General features: G+C 43.4%; 1 protein-coding gene across 1 annotated transcript; it reads left to right on the top strand.

Annotated features, from left to right (window-relative positions):
• The first annotated feature begins 299 nt into the window (after nucleotides 1-299).
• YWHAG (tyrosine 3-monooxygenase/tryptophan 5-monooxygenase activation protein gamma) lies at nucleotides 300-23,068 on the top strand. Its single transcript, XM_021700489.2, has 2 exons — nucleotides 300-594; nucleotides 21,786-23,068. The coding sequence occupies exons 1-2, from the start codon at nucleotides 508-510 to the stop codon at nucleotides 22,440-22,442; spliced, it is 744 nt and encodes a 247-aa protein (XP_021556164.1). The 5' UTR covers nucleotides 300-507; the 3' UTR covers nucleotides 22,443-23,068.
• The last annotated feature ends 1,680 nt before the right edge of the window (nucleotides 23,069-24,748 follow it).

The raw sequence follows: 24,748 nt of genomic DNA, 5'->3' as shown, positions 1-24,748 counted from the left end.
GAGTGAACTACAACTCCCAGGGGCCCACGCGCTGGGGCCTGACAGGGCGGAGGTGTGAGGGGGGGTAGTTTGGAGGATACTCTGGAGAAACTGGGGTGCAGGAATCGGGGCGAAGTGAAAAACGGGGAGCACTGGCGGAGGACAACGGGGAAAAGGGGGACGCCCAGAAAGCGGCCGCGAGCTGAGTTAGGGAGGGCAAGGCCAAGAAGCGGAAGGGCCGGGGCGGGACCAGGGGGGGGGGGGCGGGGGGGGGGGAGGGGCCGGTTGCGTCACGCGGCGTGGGCGGGGCCGCAGGGGGTTGTCCGCCCGCGGCACGCACAGCAGTCGCAGCCGCCTAGCGCCTGGTCCCGCGGTCGCAGCTCGAGCTACAGCGCCGCCGCCGTCGCCTCAGCTGCTCGCTTCGTGGGTCGGTCCCTCCGGCACACGGGCTCCAGCCGCGCCGTAGCCGCCCTCCGAGCCCTTCAGGCCGCCCCGGTCTCCTCACCCGGCCCGACCTAGCCCGCGAAGATGGTGGACCGCGAGCAACTGGTGCAGAAAGCCCGGCTGGCCGAGCAGGCGGAGCGCTACGACGACATGGCCGCGGCCATGAAGAACGTGAGTTTCTCCTCCCCTCCCTTCCCCCCGCCTCGCCCCAGCCCCTTCGCAGACGCGGGTCTTCGCGTGGACAGCCCGGGGACTAGTCGTCAGTCGCGACTGCAGCGTTGGCTGCCCCTCCCCACCCACTCGGGGAGCTGGGGAGGGCCCCGACAGCGATAGGGACCCGGGCTGTGACGCGGCCTCTCCTCGAGCGTCCCTCAGGGCTGGCGGCGCTGCCTCCTCGGCCTTCCCCGGGCTCGGGCCGGGGCGGGATCTTGCAGGGCTGGTCTCGGGAGCGGGGTCTCTGGCCCCGTGTCTCCGGGTCCGCTGGGTACCTGAGCGGGGGCCGTGAACATCCTTTGTGCCCCACTTCCCCTCCTCCCAGCCTGGGCGTGGGGGCGGGGGACCGCATGGATGCGGTTCCTCTTTCTCTCCCTGGTGTCTGGGCGGCGCCTTTCCCATTCACTCATCAGGTCTCCTGGTTTTCTAATACCCCCCCCCCCCCGCCCCCAAACCTTCCCCACTGCCTCTCCTGATGGATCCTTTAGAACCTACCCAGGAAAAATGTAGGCTTTCCTGAAACCCTGGGCTCAGTGGTGCAAAACCGAAACCTCCTTGCTGCTCTCACGTTTTTCTTAACAAAAGGCTCCTCTTTCTTTATACCCCAAAGCAGGTCCTCTGGCTTTTAGGCAAGGGGAACTTATGTCTCGTTAGCTTTTTCACTGATCGTTCACAACATGTCCTCTTCATTTTTTCCTAATGTTTTTTGTATTGAAAAGGGTAGGTATTGTCTTTGAAATAAAGGTTATGCATTTAGCTGACTGGTTCAATTTGTGACACATGCTGTTTCTTTTTTAAATATAGGCACACATCTGTTGAAATTCCTATAAGTTGAAAAAATATTCTCTCTGATCTGATACTGCAAACAAAGCAGTGGTGGGAGGCAGTATCAAGTCATTCTAGAAGATTCTGCATTTGTCATATTGCAGGGAGCCTAGACTGGGTGGAGGCTGGGAGGAGTTATTTTAAAGGAGAAAAAGTCTTTTTTTAAAAATAATTTGTTTTAGGTATATCTGAGGCTTTTTTTTTTTTTTTTAAGAAAAGCTAGCGCATCCTCATACTGATGAAAAGAGAATGCTGATCGCCAGTTGTCGCATTTTGTCTGGGATGCAGATTCCTGCCTGTATTGCACCATTTTGTCAGTAACACTACATTTATCTAATGGGCTATCAAGGAGTTTGGTATTAGAGGAGGGGGCAAGTATTGAGCATTATTAAATGAAACATGGAGAATTATCTAATGAATGATTTAGGTTTCCCACTATCTTAATATTTAACTTCCTGCCTTATGTAACAAAGGTTTTGAAAATGCATTTCCAGTGTGAAGTGAATTCAGGAGTGTATCTTCTTGCATGTTAAATCTTTTTAATGAAGCAATATAGGTGTCACAGATTAATTCTTGAATAGCTTTGCTTTTTCATAAAAGATAACAATGCTGATGTTTTTTATTTAAGCCAGCTACCTTAACGAAAACGATTTTTATCTCATTAAGGAAGAGCCCTGATTCTGAAATTGAGAGTATTGCTGTATTAATGTATTGCCACAGATGCTGTCTTAAAAAACATTTTAAAGCCCAAATGATAACTTGTGCATTTAATAGATAACAGTATTGGAAATATGTTTAATTCATGCTATTTAGACTCTTCTAATTTTTCCATATTTCTAGTTTCACAGGAAAGTGAGTGACCTCGCACCTATATCCATAGCAACCCAGTGATGTCACACACAATGACACAGAGGCTGCAATGCACCTAAGGGCTGGTAGGGAGTATGCAAATGGCATTTGTCCAAGGTAATGCAGAAATTAGCAGATAAGCAGGTGGAATTGAGCACTTTACCTTATTCACCAGATAGGAGTTGGCCCAAAAAATAAGGATTTCATTTACCTTTAGGCATGCAAATCAGTGACCTCTAGGTATGCCTCTTCATTTTCCAATTTCTAGTTTACTCACAAGAGTATAAGATACATTTGTATTTTAAAACAGTTGTTTCGTTAAAATTGAACAATAATGGAATAAAAATAGCAGTTTTAAACAAGAATATGTCTTGTGATCATAGTGCTGGGGGTGGACTGTATGCTTGGGTTTATTGCAAGTTACTAAGTTGGCAGGTTTTAATAAAAGCCTTAAAAATTATGACTTTCTGGGTCATTTTCAGTAATGTTAGTGAGAATTCGTTACAAAACACATTGAGATTTGGAAAAGTTCTCTTTTGCCATATTTATACTTCTGCTTCTTGTCAGAGTATGGAGGAAAGAACAGTTTGTAAAATAAAGCAGACCTTTTTTCAAACCTGTTTACTGTGACTGAGGAAGTATGCTTACCTCTGACCCTCATTTTCCTCATCTGTAAAATAGGTCAATATCTACTTGAAAAACTTTGAGGATTAAATAAGGAATGTAGTAGGTGCTCAAAAATAGTAACTATTTATAAAACTTTGTTTCTTCCTGTGTTTATAAAAGTCATCTCATCATGGAGAATTTGCAAAGTACAGAAAGATACAAAGAAAATACTCAGTCCTGTCACTCAAGTGAGTGCCCTTCTAAGGCTGAAATCATCCTGATGATAGGGGGATTAAATTTATTTGCATTAAGTGAAATTATCCTAGTAATACTGTTGGGACCTGTGCAGAGTGGTAGTTGTGTGTGGGTGACCAGGAAGGGAATAGCATGCAGTGTTTTGAAGAAGGAAGGGGGAAGTTTGTTTTTTTAAGTTAATTTTTTTTAACTTTTTTTTTTTTTTTTTTTAAGATTTTATTTATTTGACAGAGACACAGCAAGAGAGGGAACACAAGCAGGGGGAGTGGGAGAGGAGAAGCAGGTTACCCTCTGAGAAGGGAGCCTGATGTGGGGCTCAATCCCAGGACCCTGGGACCATGACCTGAGCCGAAGGGAGACACCCAATGACTGAGCCACCCAGGCGCCCCTGAAGTTAATTTTTTTTAGTAATCTCTACACCCAGTGCGGGGTTTGAACTAACAACCCGGAGATCACGAGTCACATGCTCTTCCAGCTGAGCCAGTCACGCACCCCAGTTTAGTTGTTTTTTTTTTTTTAAAGATTTTATTTATTTATTCATGAGAGACAGAGAGAGAGAGAGACAGAGGCAGAGGGAGAAGCAGGCTCCCCGCAGAGCAGGGAGCCCGATGCGGGACTCGATCCAGGGACACCAGGATCATGACCTGAGCCAAAGGCAGTCGCTTAACCAACTGAGCCACCCAGGCGTCCCAGAAGTTTAGTTTTTTAAGAGAAACCTGTAGTCTTCCATTTAAGGAGGAGTGAACACCTAGATGTTTCTTATTAGACAATTCTGTCTTGTCCTTGGGATGCTAATAGCCTCTCCAGAAGTTAATACGCTAAGTAGGCTACTGGTACTTGCCTCAGGAGGGAGAAAAGGTTCTGGGCTACTCATCTTGTTGAGGTGACTGGGTTGGGGGGCACTGGCTGCAAAAGGCTATCTTAATTATAAAAAAAGTCTTCTTAGAATCAATAAAGTTTAAAATTCTTACTATCTTAAATATTCTCTTTTTCCTGCTAGTTCTTCCAGGAGGCTAGATCAGTAGCCATTATCACTAATGGAGTAATGACACCTCTGCGGACTTCAGAGGTGGGAGTTCTGCCAGCCATTATTCTAAGTCATGTGGTTTCAATTGTTCTCTTCTTTGGGGTGGAAAGAATACAGATGACAGTTGGCTTTTTATGTAGTATTCTTTGCAATAACTGAAATGACATATTAAGTGCTTTTTGTAATTACTTAAAAAACCTTCCCCTATGTATTTTTTGAATTACATCAACATAAAAGGTGTTGCTAAATGTATATCCTTGTTACAGAGCTTTGGGTTACTAACAGACCATGGGGAGAATTTTATCGCCTAGTACCTTCAGGAAACATTTATTTATTAAGCCAAACTCTAAATTATTAAAAAGTAGAGAAAATGATTTTGTTTTTATTGAGGTAAAAGTCACAGAGTAATTAACCGTTTTCATATGTACAATTCAGTAACGTTCAGCACATTCACAATGTTGTGCAACTGTCATCTCTAGTTGAAAAAATGAGAAAATGGTATTTCTAAAAAGGAATGATGGTTTGGCTGTAGCTGGCTGGATTTCAAAACATTACTGATTCAGGAATGTGTCAATAATAAAGTAACCACAGCAGCTCACAGCCCATGGTAATCGGCACCCTTTTGTCTTTGTTTTCTGACATCTGAACCTTTTCAGCATAAATTGAAAAAAGAGACTTATCTTAGCTAGGCTTATATTTAAGAAGTTACAGAGCTTTAAAACCATATGATGTTCCCCCAAATTAATAAGAACAATTTATCTGAAATCAGAACAAACTATTAACTATTTGGAGATTATGGAAATGTTGCTGGGTTCTTACTGTGACTCATTTTCCACCCCAATGCTGCCTTCGTTATAAATGCTTTCCCTGCTGTGGGGCAGCGGTCCCCTAATGAACACTGTACAGTGCATTGAGAGGGTGAGCTTTTCAAACACAGGATGCTAAACTGACGGGAATCCCCTATGTATGATGTTACATTCATCGTTCGGGGGCTTCTGAGGTTGCCAAGAGTGTTTCACTCCCATTATCACCAGCCTTCACCCTTTTATCTGGCGGGGCATCTGATTATTTCTGTATTGCTATCAGATTCCATGGGATGTGGAAGAAAAGCACAGACCATTTTACAGGTTTAATATTCAAGGGGGAAAAAATCACACACAAATCACTGTTTTTTGTCTTTTTGCTTAAGTAAACTCTGTGCCCAATGTGGGGCTTGAACTCATGACCCCAGGATCGAGAGTCGTATGCCTTATCAACTGAGCCAGCCAGATGCCCCTCTTTTTGTCTTTCTAAGTTATGTTTCTTAATGGTTGAGCAGATATTTAAGACTGTAATCATGGGAGGCTCTGCTTGTTTTTGTAGGTTGAAAGGGCTACCAGTATCAGCTGCCTAGAGTCTTTCCTTTCATAATCATTTTCCTGTTTTTTTACCCAAATTAATAAACAAGTAAAATCAAAATTCAAGGACCTCTATGAGTGCCAATTTAAAGTAAGATGATGTGGTGGTAATGAACCAAAATCATATTGGATACCTAAAATAGAATTTGGGGAAGAAAACAGTTCCATGAAAAGTGATCAGTAGAAGTTCCCAAAAGAGAGCTTTAATTTTAAGATAAATGGTTAAAGAATTGGTTTGGTCCCATGATTTTGCAGCAACAATAAAAATTAAATCTTAAGGACTTTGCATCGGTCTTTTTTTTTTTTTTCTTCCTTTCTAAAGAACTAGTGAAGTCTAAGCCAAATTGTTAACAGCTTTTCACCTGTAAGGGTGTGTCCCACAGAGGGAGATTTTTCTTTACCTAAGTTGAATACTGTTCATGTGCTGCATAGCGGTAGTTGGATTGTGAGGAGGTAAATGGGAATGAGTGTGTTCTCACATATGTAGATTTTTTTTCCATGAGATTTAGAAAGTAAATTTCCAAGTAAACTCATCAGTCTTATCTTCTTAATCTTTGGAGCAAGATCTTATTTTTGGAGAGATCGAAAGCCAAACTGAGTAGGACTCAGGTGTAGGGTCAGCTTTCTCCTCTTAATTCTGTTACTAGAACGGGTGTCAGAGCTGGGAATAGGACAGTGACAGCAATGGGCAGCTGCACAAGTAATGACAGGAGCTCAAGAGGAATCCCTTAGCTCCCCTCCCCCACAGCCGAGTGTGCAGAGTGGCTGCAGAGAAAAGGCTAAGAGGTAACAAGAGGAAGCCTTTTAAAGATGCAGGTTTGTTTTGAGGAGATAGGTCATTTCAATTTCTTGAGCTTTCTGAAAGGAATTATTAATACAACGCTTGAGCCTACCATATTTAAATAACCTGGATCTAATAGCGGTCTCTGGTGCCAGTACTTCAAGGATGTGGAAATAAGCTTAAACTTTTTTTTTTTTTTAACTGAATTGTTTCAATTCAGTACCATTCAGATCAATACAGTGCTCTTTTTGTAGCAGTCTAATATGAAAAAGTGGACGAGTAGGCCTCTGCCCTGGTGGCCCCGGCGTGGATCTAGTAGCCGTGGAGATGGTCCCGTCCTCTTGCCAGCACAGTCTTACAGGAGGGCCTGCCTGACATGGGTAGACTGGTGGATAGATGCTATTTTCAAATGATATTCCACTCTTCACATATGACCCTATGTCTAGTCTTTTTAAACTACATCTGTGCAACAGAAGTAGACTTCAGGCACTAGATTTTTTCTATTAAGTTGAAAATGACCCATTCCAGACGGGCAAGGAGCGAATAAGATAGGAGGCTAAGAACAGCAGGAAGGAACATCCCGAGGCACGGAAAAGCTCATGGGAACAACTGGGTAGTAGAGAAGGAATATTCTTTTTTTTTTTAATTTATTTATTTGAGACAGAGAATGAGAGAGAGCACATGAGAGGGGGGAGGGTCAGAGGGAGAAGCAGGCTCCTTGCTGAGCAGGGAGCCCGATGCGGGACTCGATCCAGGGACTCCAGGATCATGACCTGAGCCGAAGGCAGTCGCTCAACCAACTGAGCCACCCAGGCGCCCGAGAAGGAATATTCTTTAAAAATTTTTTTAAGATTTTATTTTTAAGTTACCTCTACACCCAGTGTGGGGCTCTAACTTAAAATGATCAAGAGTCAGCCAGGCGCCCCTAATTTTTTGTTTGTTTTGTTTTGAGAAGGAATATTCAGGAATATTTTGAATTTGGGGATGCTGTTATTTTTTTTTTAAGACTTTATTTGAGGAAAGAGCATGAGAGAGAGAGAGAGCTGAGCAGGAGGGAGGGGTAGAGGGAGAGCAGACTCCCTGCTGAACAGGAGCCCCATATGGGACTCTGCCCCAGGACCCTGGGATCATGACCTGAGCCGAAGGCAGACGCTTAACCAGACGGAGCCACCCAGGCTCCAGGATGCTGTTATTTTCTAAGGGAGTCCGGTTTTTGGAAGGCTGTCATCAATGGGACTGATTACTGATGACAAAAATGTCTGGCCTTTAGGATGTTAGGAAATTTGGGAAAAAATTAACAGGTATCACCGTAATAATTCCCCGTGCAGGGATATTTCTACCATGTCTTTTTCTGTAGGGTTTATTAGGCTTGCTTTTGTACCTTGCCTTCTCCCTTGACGTTATTTCAAGGATCTTTTATTTAACATTTATACTCTTTCCAAATTTGTGTAATAGTGCCGTGAATACCTTTGTGGATAAAGCTTCCAACATAGTTTATATATTAAAACAGAGACCCAAAAGTGGAATTGCTGAAAGACTAAGCATAATTTTTAAGGTTCTTAAAATCATTAATAGGTACTGAGTTTCCTTAAAAGTAGTGAAAAATGTAATTGAATAGGCATTACATACACATACTTCAAAATTCAAGGATACCCTATTGCACTTTTACTACACGAAGAAAAAGTCACGGGGAGCTTGACTGCTAGCAGCAAATCTCCCTTTTTGTTGCTTTCTTGTGGTTGGAATGATTACCTTTAAAAAGAAAACACTGGGGCGCCTGGCTGGCTCAATCGGAAGAGCATGCGACTCTTGATCTCTGGGTGGTGAGTTTAAGCCTCACTTTGGGTGTAGAGATTACTTAAATAAACTTAAAAAAAAAAAAGAAAACACTAATGGAAATTTTCAAACACTTGTAGAGATGAATAGTAGAATATGTCTCCATACAACCAGCTTCACCATTTGTCAGCATAGCAGTCAGTCTTTTATCTATGTACTTTCTTACTGGTTGGCCCCCTTGGGATTTACCATCTTGGAAGATGGCTTCTTACCAAAAATTGCCCCTCATTTGCCATAAATGCTCAAGTTACCAGCAAGATCTCCCTACATTCAAATTTGGCAACCTCTAATGTAGTTTCTTGCTTAAATCATTTAACCCAGGTGACAGATGATTTGCATTTTTTCCTTGATTTTAAGAGGTGCTTCTCCTTGAAACGCAGGCGCTGCCTCTACCATCAGCCTTTTCTCATGGCGGGGGGGCGGGGATGAAAGCCTGGGTGTGTCATGAGGGGGCAGAGGATGGATGGTGTTAAGAGTTTGAACATTACAGGACTGTGATTCCTCTCTTACTGCCTTAGTTTTTGTTTTATTTTTGGAAAGGTAGATTCTTCCTGTTAGTTCTGGCTTTTATGCCTAATCTGAAAGAAGAGCTAAAACCCAATTGGATTGTTGAGGACGGTGTGAGGAAACAACTTTGCTTTTGTTTGGCTTTGTTGCTTGCCAAACATTTTAAAAAAAATCATTTTCGCCTTAAGGTCAGTATACTGCTGGGTGTTCAGATGGATGAATATGCTGGTGGGTAGGTAGTAAGCATATATCCTGGCTATCTGGCCCCAGACAATCTGGCTTTGAATCCGTGCTCACAGGTATGGAGCTGACCAATTTAATGAGTTAGCAGTAATTTAGGTGGATATGTTGCCATTTTACTTACTTTTGCCATTTGAAGGTCCTGCAGGAAAACTTGAGATTTTTGGAAGGGGATCCATTTATTGAGGAAAGGAAAATAATATGGTAAATTTCAAACAGCTGTAATTTCAGTAATAGAGTAACAGGACATCGAAGTCACACTGGACTTCAGGGGCTATTTGGTACAGAAGCGATTCTAGAGTAGGGTGTTGGGCTAGAAGGGAAGGGGAGAGCATGGAGGGAGGAGGAATAGCCTGTGTAGTTTCAGAGTGTCTAGGAGCAAAATGTGCTGCGGTAGTGTGTGCGTTTGAGGTACTCTTAGCAAGAGTCCACAGAAGTGAGTAGGGGCCAGTTCACAAAAGGCCTCATGAAGTCTGAGTTCTTCCTTAAACTATGGGGAGTCCTGGAAGGACTGTAGGCAGAAGAGGATCATAATTCGATTTTTGATCTGAAAAGATTTGGAAATTGAAAAGTACAGTGAGGCAGAGGGAGAGAGACTGATTAGATTGTTATGGGGGTTGAGTCTGAAGGGATGAGAACCTGGACAAGGACAGTGAGGGCAGGTCTGAGGGGGAGTTTGATGGCTGGAAACAGAGAAGAAAGAGGAGGGAGGAAAAATAATGGACGAGGTGAATTCCATTGTAGTCGAGCTGAGTTTGGGGAGCCATGTAAGTGGAGGCAGCTACATGTCAGCACGTGCAAAGCACTTAGAACAGCACTGTGCACAGGGCAAGCACTGTTAATATTATTCGTTCATCGAATAAACGGATATTTTTGTAGGACCACTTAATGACTGGGCTCTTGTCCGAGAGCTGGGGAATACATGGCCCACCTCATGGCGTTCATGGAATGGACATTCTAGTGGGGGTCACTGTCTATCCATGATGGTTAAAACCAGGCATAGTAAGGTCACCTAGGGAAAGTGGAGAGTTGGGAGTCAGAATAAAGAAGCCAAGCCTATTAGTTGGTAGTGAGGAAGGCTGGAAACCAGGAGAGAATGCTGACGAAGGGAAGAGCGGGTCAGGAAAGGGGGAGTGGTTAGCAGTGTTGGATTCATTTAGGAATAGAGATTTAAGTTGAAGATGTAAGGAACGTTGGTTGGGGACTAGAAATAGGAAGGACAGTTGATGGCTTTTTTGAGTTGGGTGCAGGGGTGGTGGGGTGAGGGGTGAATGAAAGGTGAGGAAGTGCTGAGAAGTATAGACTTATTTTCAGGAACTTGATTTTTCAGGAAATAAGAAATGAGATAAATGAGATAAAAGGCATCACTCATTTTCGTCCTGAACTTGGGTGATGTGTTAATGGGAAAAAACAGGTGAGGAGGAGGGAAGATCTAGGGGAGAGAAATGACTGCTGGGCTTATAGTGAGGGGGAGGAAACACTGGGTTGGCACACAGGGAGGAGGCAATGATAGCGCCAGTTGTCTGCTAAGAAAAGGCTCGGCTTCCCTCGTGGTCACTCTGTTCTGTGAAGAGGTCAGAGGAAGTAAGGATCGCGAGGCAGTAGGGCTCTGCTGAAGTTAGAAAAACCTTAATGTGCAGGGACTTGTCTTAGGTTGATGTCTCTCTCCCTGTCTCCTCTCACCTCAGTAGGAAAGTTTATATTCATACAAAAATAATTGAATTGATGGACCTTAGAAGAAAGGAATAAAGCCTGAAAGGAAAGAGAGAAAGGATGGGGTTTAGGAGCACGAGCTAGTAGGTAGGAGTGAGGACAGGTATTACTGGATGGAGTGTAAGAGCTTGATTTTAAAGGTGAGTGATTTTGAACAAGGAGGTCAGGGGTGTGGTTTGGGGGTTAAGTTGTCAAATTTGGTGAGATAATTGAACTATTATTTATAACTAATTTGGAGGAATAGCCTTGGATAATGGAAGTGAAACCAGAGATCTGGACACAGGTATGGACATAGGCGAACAGTCCCAATGAAAGTGAAGAGGACATTGATTCCAGGGGAAGTTGTAGAAGCCCAAGAAAAGGCCTAAAAGGAAATTATTATGAAGGGGAGTAAGTATGGGTTTGTATAAGAAGCTGTTTTAATTTTTTTTTTTTTTAAGATTTTATTTGAGAGAGAGCGCGAGCAGGGAGAAGAGAGTGAAGCAGGCTCCCCCCTGAGCAGAGAGCCTGGCACAGGGCTTGTTCCCAGGACCCTGGGACCATGACCTGAGCTGAACGCAGATGGATGCTTAACTGACTGAGCCACCCAAGCACCCTGAGAAGCTGTTTAATTTTTAACTAATTTTGATTTAATTGCTTTTTAGAATAGGGTTATGTGACTACTAGCCATGGGAGTGCTAGAATTAGTATATCTGAATTTTTTCAAGACATTCGATCAGGTGTTTTCCTGATATGTGGGGTTAAACAGCAAGCTGCAAAGTTTTGACAAATGTCCTAATTGTTAGAAAGTCGGCAGGGGGGTGGGGCGCCTGGATGGCTCAGTCATTAAGCATCTGCCTTCGGTTCAGGTCATGATCCCAGGGTCCTGGGATCGAGCCCCGCATCGGGCTCCCTGCACTGCAGGAAGCTTGCTTCTCCCTCTCCTACTCCCCCTGCTTGTGTTCCCTCTCTGGCTGTCTCTCTGTCAAATAAATAAAATCTTTAAAAAAAAATTATTAGAAAGTGGGATCAGACTGGAGCCATGGGTGGAACCTAGGCTACTGAAGTAGCCTTATTTTTGCTTAAAGTCTTGTACTTTGGCCCCCAAATTCAGCTTTTCATGATTACATTTGATGCAGATGGCACCCAACCGTAGCACTTTGGGGGGAAAGTGACATAGGGCATTAATTGAGATCTCAGTATGAATTGAGACTGACTGATTTTCAGAAGTTAATTTAAGCAGAATTTAACATTGCAAGATAATAGTTTTTTTTTTTTTTTAAAGATTTTATTTATTCATTTGAGATACAGAGAGAGTTAGAGAGCATGAGCAGGGGGAAAGGCAGAGGGAGAGGGAGAAGCAGGCTTCCTGCTGAGCCAGGAGCCCAATGTGGGGCTTGATTGCAGGACCCTGGGATCATGACCCCAGCTGAAGACAGATGCTTAACTATCTCAGCCATCAGCCACCCAGGCGCCCCTGCAAGATAATGGTATTAAAATGAGCATATAAGTTAGGTTAGTTTTTGTTTATATCAGATTACCCAAAAGAAAGATTTCTTATTTCTCACAGTTCTGTTGGTTGGCCAAGTAGTTTTGGTTTAGACCAGCCTCGGTGTGGCTAGTTGAAACTACCGGGGCCATGGACGTTTCCCAGCAGCAAGCCCTTCCTGATAAGCACTGTTCAGGCCTCTGCAAAGGAAGTCACATGACCGAGTGCAGATGATAGGGGTGGGGAGCTAGATTCCATTTCTTCGTGGGAGGAGCTACAAAACATGGCAAAGGAAGGAGATCTATACAGGGTTGGGAGGAATTGTTAGTGCTACTTACTTTTTTTTTTTTTTAAGATTTTATTTATTTATTTGACAGCAAAAGAGGGAACACAAGCAGGGGGCAGTGGGAGAGGGAGAAGCAGGCTTCCCGCTGAGCAGGGAGCCCGATGTAGGGCTTGATCCCAGGACCCTGGGATCATGACCTGAGCCGAAGGCAGACACCTAACGACTGAGCCACCCAGCCCCCCATTAGTGCTACTTATGCAGACAATCTGGGCTTGATACATCATGTCACCTAAACATTCAAAAGTGACTGGTACCATGGTGATTCATTGGTGAGTGCAATGTGGTACCTGCCCCTAAGGACTTCAGTCGTTGTGGGAAAAGGAACAATATATATTTAGCAGTACAAGGCATTAGAAGTAAGCAGTATACAAGATGCAAGGTAGAAGTTACTCATACACAGAGTGAGCAGTGATTAGAGCTGCCTGAGAATTTTTCAGAAGACTTCAGGAAGGAAGTATATGTGGTATTGGAATTAGGACTTGAAGGACACACGGCGAATTTTTCTTTATGGGTTCTGGAAGTGTGTCTAGGTGGAAAAGCATGAGAGCACGGAAGTGTGCAATATGAGGAAGAGTGTGAGTATCATGACCGAGCATTGATAACTTGGCACAGGGTTTTTCTACCTTGGTACCATTGATAATTTGGACCATATTCTTCACTCTTAGAGAGGGGCTGAGCTGTGCATTGTAGGGTGTTCAGGAGCATCCCTGGCCTTTGCTCAATAGGTAATCTCTGTAGAGCTGATTTTAAGAAACTGCTGCAGTGTACCATAGTTCATATAGCACTTGTATACACACGAGCTTGTTTAATTTTCTGCTGGGAGCGTACCCCTGTCTCCACCAAAACAGATCTATGATAAAAGCAGCAATTATAAATACTAGCTCATTTGTTTGCTTGCATTCAGCAGGTAGCCTGGCTGAACTTCGAAGTCTTGTATTCTCGGTAGCAGGCTGCAGGGTAGTGACAGAGCAGCTTACTTGCGGGAAGAGAGTCAGGAGGGTGAGGGGAGTTGTATACAGATCATAGAAACAGTAAGTAGCAAGACCAAGAGTTGAGGAGGGCTGCCTTCACTTGTTTTGAGGAATTGATTGTGGCCCTGAGAGATAAAATTCTTAAGGCTAGCACATGGCAGTTGTAGGGAGATAAACTTGGTTTTACCATGAAGTTCGTTTCTTTTTTTTTTTTTTTTAAAGATTTTATTTATTCATTTGAGAGACAATGAGATAGAGAGCATGAGAGGGGGGAAGGTCAGAGGGAGAAGCAGACTCCCTGCCAAGCAGGGAGCCCGATGCGGGACTCGATCCCGGGACTCCAGGATCATGACCTGAGCCGAAGGCAGTCACTTAACCAACTGAGCCATCCAGGCGCCCCCGTTTCTTTTTTTTAAGATTGATTGATTTATTTGAGAGCGAGAGAGAGAGCACAAGCAGGGGAAGATGCAGAGGGAGAGGGAGAAGCAGACTCCCTGCTGAGCTGGGAGCCCGATGTGGGACTCGATCCCAGGATCCTGGGATCATGACCCGAGCCAGAGGCAGACGCTTAACATCTGAGCCACCCAGGCGCCCATGAAGTTAGTTTCTGAAGGTGGATTTAGGCTGAGTTCTCACAGTAGGTGTGTAAGTAGAGGGTGGAAGCCCTTCACTCAGGATCTGTAGGAGGGGAAGGAGCTGTGGTTTGGTATTAGTGTGGATTGTCTGTACTTCGGGAAATTAACATACATAATCTCAGTATGTTTCTCTCCTTGTCGTCCCCCGCCCCAATAGTGGCAGGAGTGAGTGCTTTACAATGAAAAATACTTGTGGTAGGGAACGTAAATTTCTTAGCCCTTTTCAGATTTGCTTAAGTATATCTGAGTGATGAACCTACACAGTACTCTTGTTCTCATATTGGGGGAGGGGATGAGAAATAGTAACATACATCAGACTACATGGGAGTTTATTGGAAATCACAAGAGGAGAATTAATTATTAGAGGTTTGTGCTCTGTGACAAGTGACTTTGTATAGGCCCACGTATTACGAAGTGTGAAGTATTTGAAATTCGGAACTCCTTGAACACACAGGAGTTAATGTTTAATTGCTGGTGTGTGTGAAAGTGCTGTGTAGACTATGATATATATAGTGCAGCAGTTTTCTCTTTACAGCCTTATTGAGATAAAATCCACATACTGTACGGTTCACCCATTAAAAGTGTACAGTTCAGTGGTTTTTAGCATTTCAGGGTTGTGTTAGCTGGCGCCAGGATCAGAATCCTAGAATAAATATCATCATTCCCCAAAAAGAAACCCTGTACTCATTGGGAGTCACTGCCTACTCCCCTGCCCTCAAAACTCCCCAGCCCTAAGCAGCCACCAGTCTGTTTTGTGTTTCTGTAGAATTTGGGACATTTCCTGTCAGTGGAGTCGTATAGTATGTGGTCTCTTCTGACAGGCATCTTTCATTTGGCATAACCTCTTCACTGCCATCCATGTTGTAGCCTGTGTCCCCATTCCATTCCTTTTTATGCTTGAGTAATACTCCATTGTTTGGATAATATTGCATTTAATTTAGTCTGCTTACCAGTTGACATTTAGATTGTTTTTGCTTTTGGCTGTTTTGAGTAATGCTGCTAAGAACCTTTGTGTACGAGTTTTTGTGTGGACATTGTGTTTTCATTTCTCTTGTATGTACTCACCTACCAGTGGAATTGCTGAGTCATGTGGTAATTCGACATTTTCAGGAACATGGTGCTGCCATTTTTTATTTTAAGGTTTTTATTTATTTGAGAGAAAGAACAAGTGGGAAGGAGAGGCAGAGGGAGAGGGAGAAGCAGGCTCTCCACCAAGTACATTACTGCCTTTGGGCTTTTTTTTTTTAAACTTGGTTCTCAAAATTGGTTTTATTTATTTATTTATTTATTTTTTAAAGATTTCATTTATCTATCTGACAGAGAGAGAGACAGTGAGAGAGGGAGTACAAGCAGGGGGAGTGGGAGAGGGAGAAGCAGGCCTCCCACTGAGCAGGGAGCCAGATGCGGGGCTCGATCCCAGGATCCTGGGATCATGACCTGAGCCGAAGGCAGACGCCCAACGACTGAGCCACCCAGGTGCCCCTCAAAATTGGTTTTAAACTTTAATTGTAGATACAGTTATCAGGGTGAATTATGAAGTGGGTTTGTTTGAATTGGTACTGTAACAGGTCAAAATCCAGTCTTCTCAATCTCGACTGCTTCCCAGCCACTCTGTTTTCACACCTTTCTAGAAATACACTGAGAAGACAGATACTTTCTGAGTGGCTAAGAATTCCACAGTATGGATGTGGCATAATCTTAATTAGTTTCTTTTTAAAAAATAATTTAAAAAAATAAAAATAATTTTTTTTTAAACATTTTATTTATTTGACAGAGAGAGAACACAAGCAGGGGGAGAGGGAGAAGCAGGCTCCCGGCTGAACAAGGAGCCCAGCGTGGGGCTCGTTCCCAAGACCCTGGGATCATGACCTGAGTCAAAGGCAGACACTTAACCACCCAGGCGCCCCTAACAAGTTTCTTGCTGAAGACCACTTAGGTGGTTCCAGGCTATAGCTGTTAGCAATAATGCAGTGAATCAGTTTCTGGGAAGGGAATTGCAGAGGGGCGCCTGGCTGGCTCAGTCCCAGTAGCGTAGGACTCTTGATCTTAGGGCTGGGAGTTGAAGCCCCACGTTGGGTTTAGAGCTTACTTTAAAAAACGGGGGTAGGGGTGGGCATTGCAGAGTCAAAAGGTTGTTGAATATTTGTGATTTTGTTAGGCCTGTCCAGATTGTCCTCCATAAAGGTTGTACCAGTTTATAGTTTCCCACCATGGATGAGAGTGCTGTTGACACCATCACCTTCACAGCAAGTCACAAGACTTCGGGATTGCCAGTCTGATTGGTGGTTTATTCGTCTGCCTGTACAGTATATAGATAATGTGTCCATTATGTGGATACTGATGCCCATCCTGCACCTTGTCATCTTATTTTTTCTGTTTTTGGTATAAGGTGTTCATATATAGCAATCACTGTGTTTATCTTTTTCATGTCCTCTTGGCACTTCCAGGTGATTAGTACTCCAAACCTAGGGGCACAAAAAAATGTAAGATGGGGCCAAATGTTATACCTAGTGTCTGCTAGTCCCCCCCTTTTTCCATCTTTTCTTTACAAGACTATTTTTTTAGAGCAGTTTTAGGTTCATAGTGAAATTGAGTGGAAAGCACAGAGCTCCCGTGTACCATCCCTGCCCACAGCACCCGCCCCCCCCACTATCAGCATCTCAGTGGTTTGTTATAATCAGTGTTATAATCAGTGTCCTGGGGGCGCCTGAGTGGCTCAAGCCCCACATCGGGCTCCCTGCTCTGTGGGAAGCCTGCTTCTCCATCTCCCACTCCCCCTGCTTGTGTTCCCTCTCTCGCTGTGTCTCTCTCTGTCAAATAAATAAATAAAATCTTTAAAAAAAAAAATAATAATCAGCGTCCTGAGACCTACAGTGACACATTGTTATCAGCCAAAGCCCATGGTTTACATTAGGGTTCACTTGGGGTGTACATTCTATGGATTTTGGCAAGTGTGTAATGACAAGCATCCACCATTAGAGTATCATACGGAATAGTTTCACCACCCTAAAAATCCTTTCACAATCACCTATTCATCCCTTCTGTCTTGTTTTTTGGATGTGAACCCAGTTCTTTCTTTGTGGAAACTTTCAGCGTTCTTAAATTAGTGTGTCTTACGTTCACTACTGTAACTCCTATTTTCTTTAAGATTTAGTAGAGCAGAGAGAGCACAAGTCGGGGGGGGAGGTGCAGAAGGAGAGGGAGAAGTAGGCTCCCCTTTGAGCAGGAAGCCCAAAGCTGAGCTGGATCCCAGGACCCCAGGACCCCAGGACCATGACCTGAGCCAAAGGCAGAGGCTTAACCCACTGAGCTACCCGGGCGCCCCTTATTTTTTTAACTTCTACACAGGCTTTTGCGAGATAGAAATAGATTTTAAATAAAATAAGCCTAATGCAAGTTTTTTTCTTATTTAAGAAGATATTAAATATATGAAGTTGCATTCATTACAATTTAAGGTTCTTGATAAGTTGAGGAAATTGTAAAAGACTGGGTGCTCTAAGTGTTGGGGTCAGAAAGTCATCTAAATAGCTTTCCAAGATTCTCAAGGGTTGCTAATCTTCCATTGAAAAGTCTCTGCATCAACTCTTAGGGGAAAACGCTAATTAATATCTGATTCCTTAGCATCTGAGATTTGGGGAGTTCCAGTTCTTAAACTGTCCTTTAACTATCTGAGAATAACAGACTTTGGGGGTCTTTTTACTCATCTGTTTATCTTTAGCTCACTAAAAGAAATTTGAACTTGGGCTAGTATCCTAGTCATTGAGAAGAGAGAAACCTTAATTTTGTTTTTAGGCAGAACGTGTGACATGCCAGAGGATGCGGACTTCCTACATTTTACAACAGCCAGGACAGTGTATTTTGGGGACCGTATTTACAAGTGTTGCATTCTTAGAAACAATTCAGTGACTGTTTGGAAAAATAATTACCTCCCTTCCCAGATGATACATATCTCTCATCTTCCCACATTGAATTCTCTCATTCTATCTTGGTTACTATGAGCATATATTTTTTTTCCTTTTAGAAGTTATCTTTTGGGGGCACCTGGGTGGCTCAGTCGTTAGGCGTCTGCCTTCGGCTTGGGTCATGATCCCAGGGTCCTTCGATGGAGCCCTGCATCGGGCTCCCTGCTGAGCGGGAAGCCTATTTCTCCCTCTCCCCCCCCCCCCCCCCCCCGCTTGTGTTTCTTCTCTCGCTGTGTCTGTCAAATAAATAAAATCTTAAAACAAAAAAGTTATCTTTTGACTTCATATATATTTTAAAGATTTTATTTATTCATTCGAGAGAGAGCATAAGCAGGGGGAGAGGGGGAAGCAGATTCCCCACTGAGCTGGGAGCCTGATGGGTGGGGTTCCATCCCAGGACCTGGGGAGATCATGACCTGAGCCTCCCAGATGCCCCATCTTTTGACTTTCAAAACTAGTATCTTTGGGATCTCTATTTTAATGTAAAAATCACAGATTCATTCTCACACAAGTCCTTTCCATCTTAAGGGTTTTTTGAAATTCTGATTTAAGGTTTTTAGAGAAACTTTTCTTTGAGCAGACTTTTTAAGAGTTAAAGGTTTTTCCCTCTAACTTAGTTTTTCAGTGGCAGAGAACATCTGGGTATGTTCCAAATGTGGTTGAGTTTATTGTATCTAAAGGTGATATTGACACTTCATAATCTCCATGTTTCTGTTTGAGGCAACTATGCAGACTTTACATAAGCACACAATGCTGCCTCTGGGCTCTGCAGCTATACTTCATTTGCAGCAGGAGGAGACCCAGCAGTATAGGGTACTGGTGAGGTCATTTGAGCTTTAAATAGTTGCTGGCTCTGGAAATAAGGACAGCATGATTTAGGGGAAAGGCCAGAACTCGATCTCAATGGCCTTAGGCACTCTGGCTTCTCTCTGCATTGGAGACAGTGATCAGGTTGCAGTAGAGGCAGCCAGCCTTTGGTATTCAGTGAATATAGGCTGCAGTCCTATGGTATGCGTGCCTGAGGCTTACAAAGGCCTCAGCGTGTTTGAAAGCCAGTCTGGGGAGTTTTTTCAGGCTATATGAAACCAAAGTTTATGGAAAGAAGTGATGTAAGGTAGCTAAGGAAATTTCAGTTTAGAAGAGAGAACAGGATGAAATGGAGATGCAATACTTGATACAGGGATATAAGCTAGCAGATGGTTATGTAAGAAATTTAGAGGCTTCTTATGCTGAGAATTAAAATGGAAAATTATTCAAGGTATTCTCAAAAGTAATTGCTCACACCTCTGTCACTTTACTGGGTCAAGAGCACTTTATCGTTTATCTGATACACTCTTACAATAACTTTATGAAAGAGGCAGAAATCTGAGTTTAACAGAAAAGAAAATCAAGGCCCAGAGAGATGAAAATTTTGCCTCAAGGTCACTTAGTAAATGGTGGGACTGGGAAAACCCATCTTCTGGGTTAGGTGAATACACATCAGAAATCAGCAGGAGTGACAGTGTGGTCTGTGGGTTGAGCAGAGGGTCTCCAAAGCCTAGAATATATAAAGAATTGGATGTATGATATGAGCTGCCTTATGCCAGAGAAGTGGTGTTTCCACAGGGGAATGGGGGTCAGGGGTCATAGAACGGAAAGCACCTCTGTCCTGGTTTCCTTCTGCTCTGAAGTCCAGTAGTACAGAAACCCTGTCTTCCCAACTGTGCCGTCAGTTTCACAAGAAGGCCATGTCTGGTAGAGGTCTTATTCTTTAGTATAATGGGAGAATCAAAAATGCATAGTAAAAGGGTAACATAAGAAACGCTGCTAATCAGTATAGGAAATATTTTGAGTATAGGGTACCTGGGTGGCTCAGTCGGTTAAGCGTCTGCCTTTGACTCAGGTTGTGATCCCAGGGTGCTGGGATCAAGCCCCACATCAGGCTCCGTGCTCAGCTTGGCATCTGCTTCTCCCTCTGCCCCTCCCCCCACTGGTGCACGCTTGCATTCTTTCTCAAATAAATAAAATCTTTAAAAAAAATTTGAGTATATGTCATTTGCTAGATACTGTGGGAATTAGTGAGCAAAGCATGATTAATTCTTTCAAAGAATGAATTGCTTGCAGTAAACTAATAAGTATGATTTGGTTTGTGTTCTGATTTAATTATCTCCTGAGAGATACTGTTTAATTTACACAACCAGTTGCACTAAGCATAACCCTTCCCACCTCCCGGGTTATGAAAGTGCCATACATACTAAATGTGAATGATTCACACACAGAAAAAAGTCTCTTGGTATCCCAACCCCCCCCCCCAAATAGTTTTGGTCTTTCACTTTGGATTATGTCTCCCTGCCCTCCCTTCACATCTATAAGTAATAACAGATGTTATATAGATGCTATGGTTGATCCACACAGGGATCAGTGAGGATTAAAGAGAGTGGCCAGTTTTAACCGGGTGGAAGGAGAGATGGGGAAGATTTCATAGAGGATGTGCATATTAACTGTTAACTTGGTTCTTGACACTTGTATAAGTATTCCGGGCAGGGGGAGAAGAACAAAGGGCAGAAGTATGAAGTTTTTGTTATACTTAACATGTTACGACTGGAGCCAAAGGTAGGAGAGGACAAGGTGAGAGAAGTATCTAGTCCTTCTGAAATAGTTGATAAACTGGGATTCTTGATGTTGTGGTTTAGCCACTGACTTAGTATACACTAGTTTAGATAGAATAGCCAGACAGACAAAAATGTGCTGTCTGATTAGGAATAAAAAATAAGCTCTAGCCTCCTTGTAGAAGTTTCTTTTTTATGTGGTGGACAGTAGTATATGGCTCTGATACGACAGGCATGCAGTAACAAATTAAGTGAATGTAGTGTTATTGACTCGATTTAATTTTTTTGTTATAAGCAGTTTTTTGGTAGTCATAAAAATATAGATCATTGGTGTGACGTTGCTTTAGTTTCCTCAGGGTGGTTAATCATTGGGATGATGAAGATTGAAACTTAGAAATGTCCGTATTGAAAGAAGCATTAATTGCTGTGGCCACTTCAGCTTAGAAGTACCTTGCTCATCTCTGCATTCTTTTGTATCGCTGATAGTGTTCGGAGTGCAACAAATGTGTTCTCACAGTTGCTAACATATCTCAGTGTTCAGACTCAGTCCCGGGCCCCCAGTTTTGACTTCCCTTCCTGAGGTTTGTAATTCATATAGTCTTAACCCAAGAGCAGAAAAGCCACCTCCTGTCTCAAAAGGCAACTTGAATTTGACTTCTGAATATTCTCACTGAAAAGGGATGGAACTGAGTAGACAGGACAAGGTTGGAAGGAAAGTGTCAGTTTGATTGCCAAAAAAACTGTTGAGGTATCTAACAGCCATCTGTGCTTAAAATCCCCAGGATTGGTATATATGTAATGTTACAGGAGAGAACTATTGACCTTTTGCAATTTAGATCCAAATTTGGTTTGTCATCTAAGAGCTCACCTTGATAGATCTTCAATGAAACAGCTATGTGAAAACTATGTGTCCTTTTCTAGGGAAGAAGCAGGGGTTCAGGCACCACTGATCCAGCTGCAGTGTTTTCCTTGTTTGTCATTCGTTCCAGCTGTCCCCCTTCCGCACACCTACACAGTCTCACCACTCTGTCCATCGCTTTAGTCACCTGGTGGATATGTTAGTGTTGTAGTGGCATAAAGATGTGGTCGACCCAAGCAACATCATCTGGACCATAACTATTCTTCATTCTCTCCTCCTCATAGGTGACAGAACTGAATGAGCCACTGTCCAATGAAGAGAGAAACCTCCTGTCTGTGGCCTACAAGAATGTTGTTGGGGCACGCCGTTCTTCCTGGAGGGTCATTAGTAGCATTGAGCAGAAGACATCTGCGGATGGCAATGAGAAGAAGATTGAGATGGTCCGTGCTTACCGTGAAAAAATCGAGAAGGAGCTGGAAGCGGTATGTCAGGATGTGCTGAGCCTGCTGGATAACTACCTGATCAAGAATTGCAGTGAGACCCAGTACGAGAGCAAAGTGTTTTACCTGAAGATGAAAGGGGACTATTATCGCTACCTGGCTGAAGTCGCCACTGGAGAGAAGAGGGCGACCGTCGTGGAGTCCTCTGAGAAGGCCTATAGCGAAGCCCACGAGATCAGCAAGGAGCACATGCAGCCTACTCACCCCATTAGATTAGGCCTGGCTCTTAACTACTCCGTTTTCTACTACGAGATCCAGAATGCCCCAGAGCAAGCCTGCCACTTGGCCAAGACCGCCTTCGATGACGCCATTGCTGAGCTCGACACTCTGAACGAGGACTCCTACAAGGACTCCACTCTCATCATGCAGCTCCTCCGCGACAACCTAACGCTCTGGACAAGCGATCAGCAAGACGACGACGGCGGCGAAGGCAACAATTAAGGCCCCCAGGTGGACTGGCAGCGCCCGCTGATGCTACTACTGCAGTCTTTATTTTTTCCCATGAGCTGGGGGTCGGGTGGGGGAGGGAAAGGGAGGGACGACCTTCCTAGGGAGAAGCCCACGACCTGTCCTGTCTTTGATTGCCTCTTTTGACATTTTTGCCAAAATACCACTAGTGGAAAGTCAGGCTAGCTGTGCTGGTATTGGAATAGCAGCCTCACACTGGCGTATGGACTGTTCTGTAGATGAATGCAGGTGGAGCTGTCTGTCTTTAATCTAACTTATTGCTAGAGAATAGGGTTTTAAGACGAAAAGAAAACTGAAACGGGATGGCCCTCATTCAGTAAGTTCTGTGGTTCCAGTAAGGATTTGTATATACATACGCTCTTGTCCTACGTTTTGGGTACTTTCTATCTCATCTGTTCTAGCTGTGCGTTTTTTTTTCAGGGTGTACTCGACCAGCCATGGACTAGTTTAAATCCCACACTGACAGACTTGGCACATAAGGTGTGTTTATCCTTATGGTTTAGGCCTTGCCAGTTTCCTGAAGTCTCGGATTAGCTGACAGTATTAACACTAAATTGCAGTTTACAGTATTTCTACATTACAGCCATATGTAACATCAAGCCATTGATTGTGTATTTTTCTTTGCTAGTTATTTTGGCTTTACATCCTTAGCCTTATCCAGGTTGGTTTTGCTGTTCGCTGTCTCCTAGGCCGAAAGGCTTGCCTGAGGAGAATTCAAAGCTACTTTAGGTTTTGGTTAATAGGTGCTTGGCAGGTGGCTGTGGGATTTTTGTCCTTTCCTCTTAACTCAAATCCACCACAAAAATGATTAATCACTTTAATAGAAACGTTAAACACCACAAAAATAGAGAAAATTCAGGTCTGTATGTCATTTATTGTGTTGATATTTTCAGAGAACTCCTGATTTTTAAGCTGCCACAGCTCCTTCCTCAGGGATCACGCTGCCATCACTCTTCACTTGAGTGTTCCCCACTGGACCTTCTGCTGGTGGCTCTTGGGAGGGTGGAGACGCTGTTGAGCTAGAGAAGCTGGGCAGTCATCTTGAGGAAGTTTGTGGTGCAGTGTGTGGAAATTCAGGTGCTAGAAGCTTACTGGTAGAAAAATCCAAAGGAAGAGCTCTTCTATTCATAAGCATTCTGTCCAATTTTGGGAGCCTCGTAAGTATGTCCGTTTTTCCTCCCCAAAAACACTCCTTCCCCAAGCAGTTGTTGTCGGAAGATGAACTAAAGTCATTCTCAGATAATAAATCACTCCTATTTGACCAAGATTTTTTCTAAATATATATTTTTTTTTAATGAAAGCATTGAAGCGGGAGAGTCCTTTCTCTCTTGTACAGTTGACACACGCTCTGGAATCGAAGAAAACTACATTGCTGTTTCCACAAATCTGTTCTCAGTTAGCCTTAGGTCCTTCATTCTCATTTTGGAAAAATCTGTCTGAAAACATGACCTGTTGAGTGTGTGTTCAGCCTTTTTTACAAGATCAGAAACGGTATGAACTCCCGAGATCTAGGTAATGACGCCAGACTTGTTTTGTCTGTTCCTTTGGTTTTTTTAGTCAAGGAGAGGTATGAGTAGTAATTGAGGAGACACTTGACAGTTGCTTTTGCTGTTTACCAAAATTGAACTTAGAGTTGGGAAATGAAGATGTTTGACAGGATCCAGGTGACAGTGAAGAACAGAACGGTGATGCCCTGTAGCATGGCACAGTTTACCCAGCGTGACTTTCCTTAGAAGGTTCCTTCCATACGCTAGAGCAAAAGTCCCAGTTAACTGAACCCTAGCAGAACTAGAAGAGAGCTGTACAGCTTTATGTGCCATCACCGGGGCCTAAAGTCAATGCCATGGATGGGAAATGACTTGGGGGGAGGGGGGGTAGGTGGGGCTTTCCTTAACTTATCTTCATGTCCAGTGAGCAGTGTTGTGTCCTTCCTTGTAGCCTTTGGAAATGATTTACTGGAATTACAAAACCTATTTTTTCTTTTAAATTTCAGCTTTGGCTCTGGCTGCTTTTTAGAATAATGCAAGATGCAGTTATACCTGAGGGCTAAAAATGAAGAGGGAATGGGAGACTTGATATTTAAGCAGCTTGAATGGTTTCTTTTCTTTTCTTTATTTTTAAAGAAATGCACTTGCCTCTGATACTGTCTCTCCAGTGAAATGATCACTCCTCCATTACTCTATTGATACAATATTGTGCATGCTAGTGTTGTATTTCTATACAGTAGCTTGAAATTTATTAACTTATACTGTAGGTGTTATGTATTCCTATGACAAAAA

This window comes from Neomonachus schauinslandi, chromosome 5 (assembly GCF_002201575.2).
Source record: "Neomonachus schauinslandi chromosome 5, ASM220157v2, whole genome shotgun sequence".
NCBI lineage: Eukaryota > Metazoa > Chordata > Mammalia > Carnivora > Phocidae > Neomonachus > Neomonachus schauinslandi.
Note: the sequence above shows the minus strand (reverse complement) of the source record. Positions and strands in the feature narration are given on the sequence as shown.

Excerpts from the sequence above, each read along its gene's own strand:
- YWHAG (XM_021700489.2), top strand. The coding sequence starts at position 508 with ATGGTGGACCGCGAGCAACTGGTGCAGAAAGCCCGGCTGGCCGAGCAG. Across the intron at positions 595-21,785 it reads TGGCCGCGGCCATGAAGAAC|GTGACAGAACTGAATGAGCC; the intron begins GTGAGTTTCTCC and ends TCCTCCTCATAG.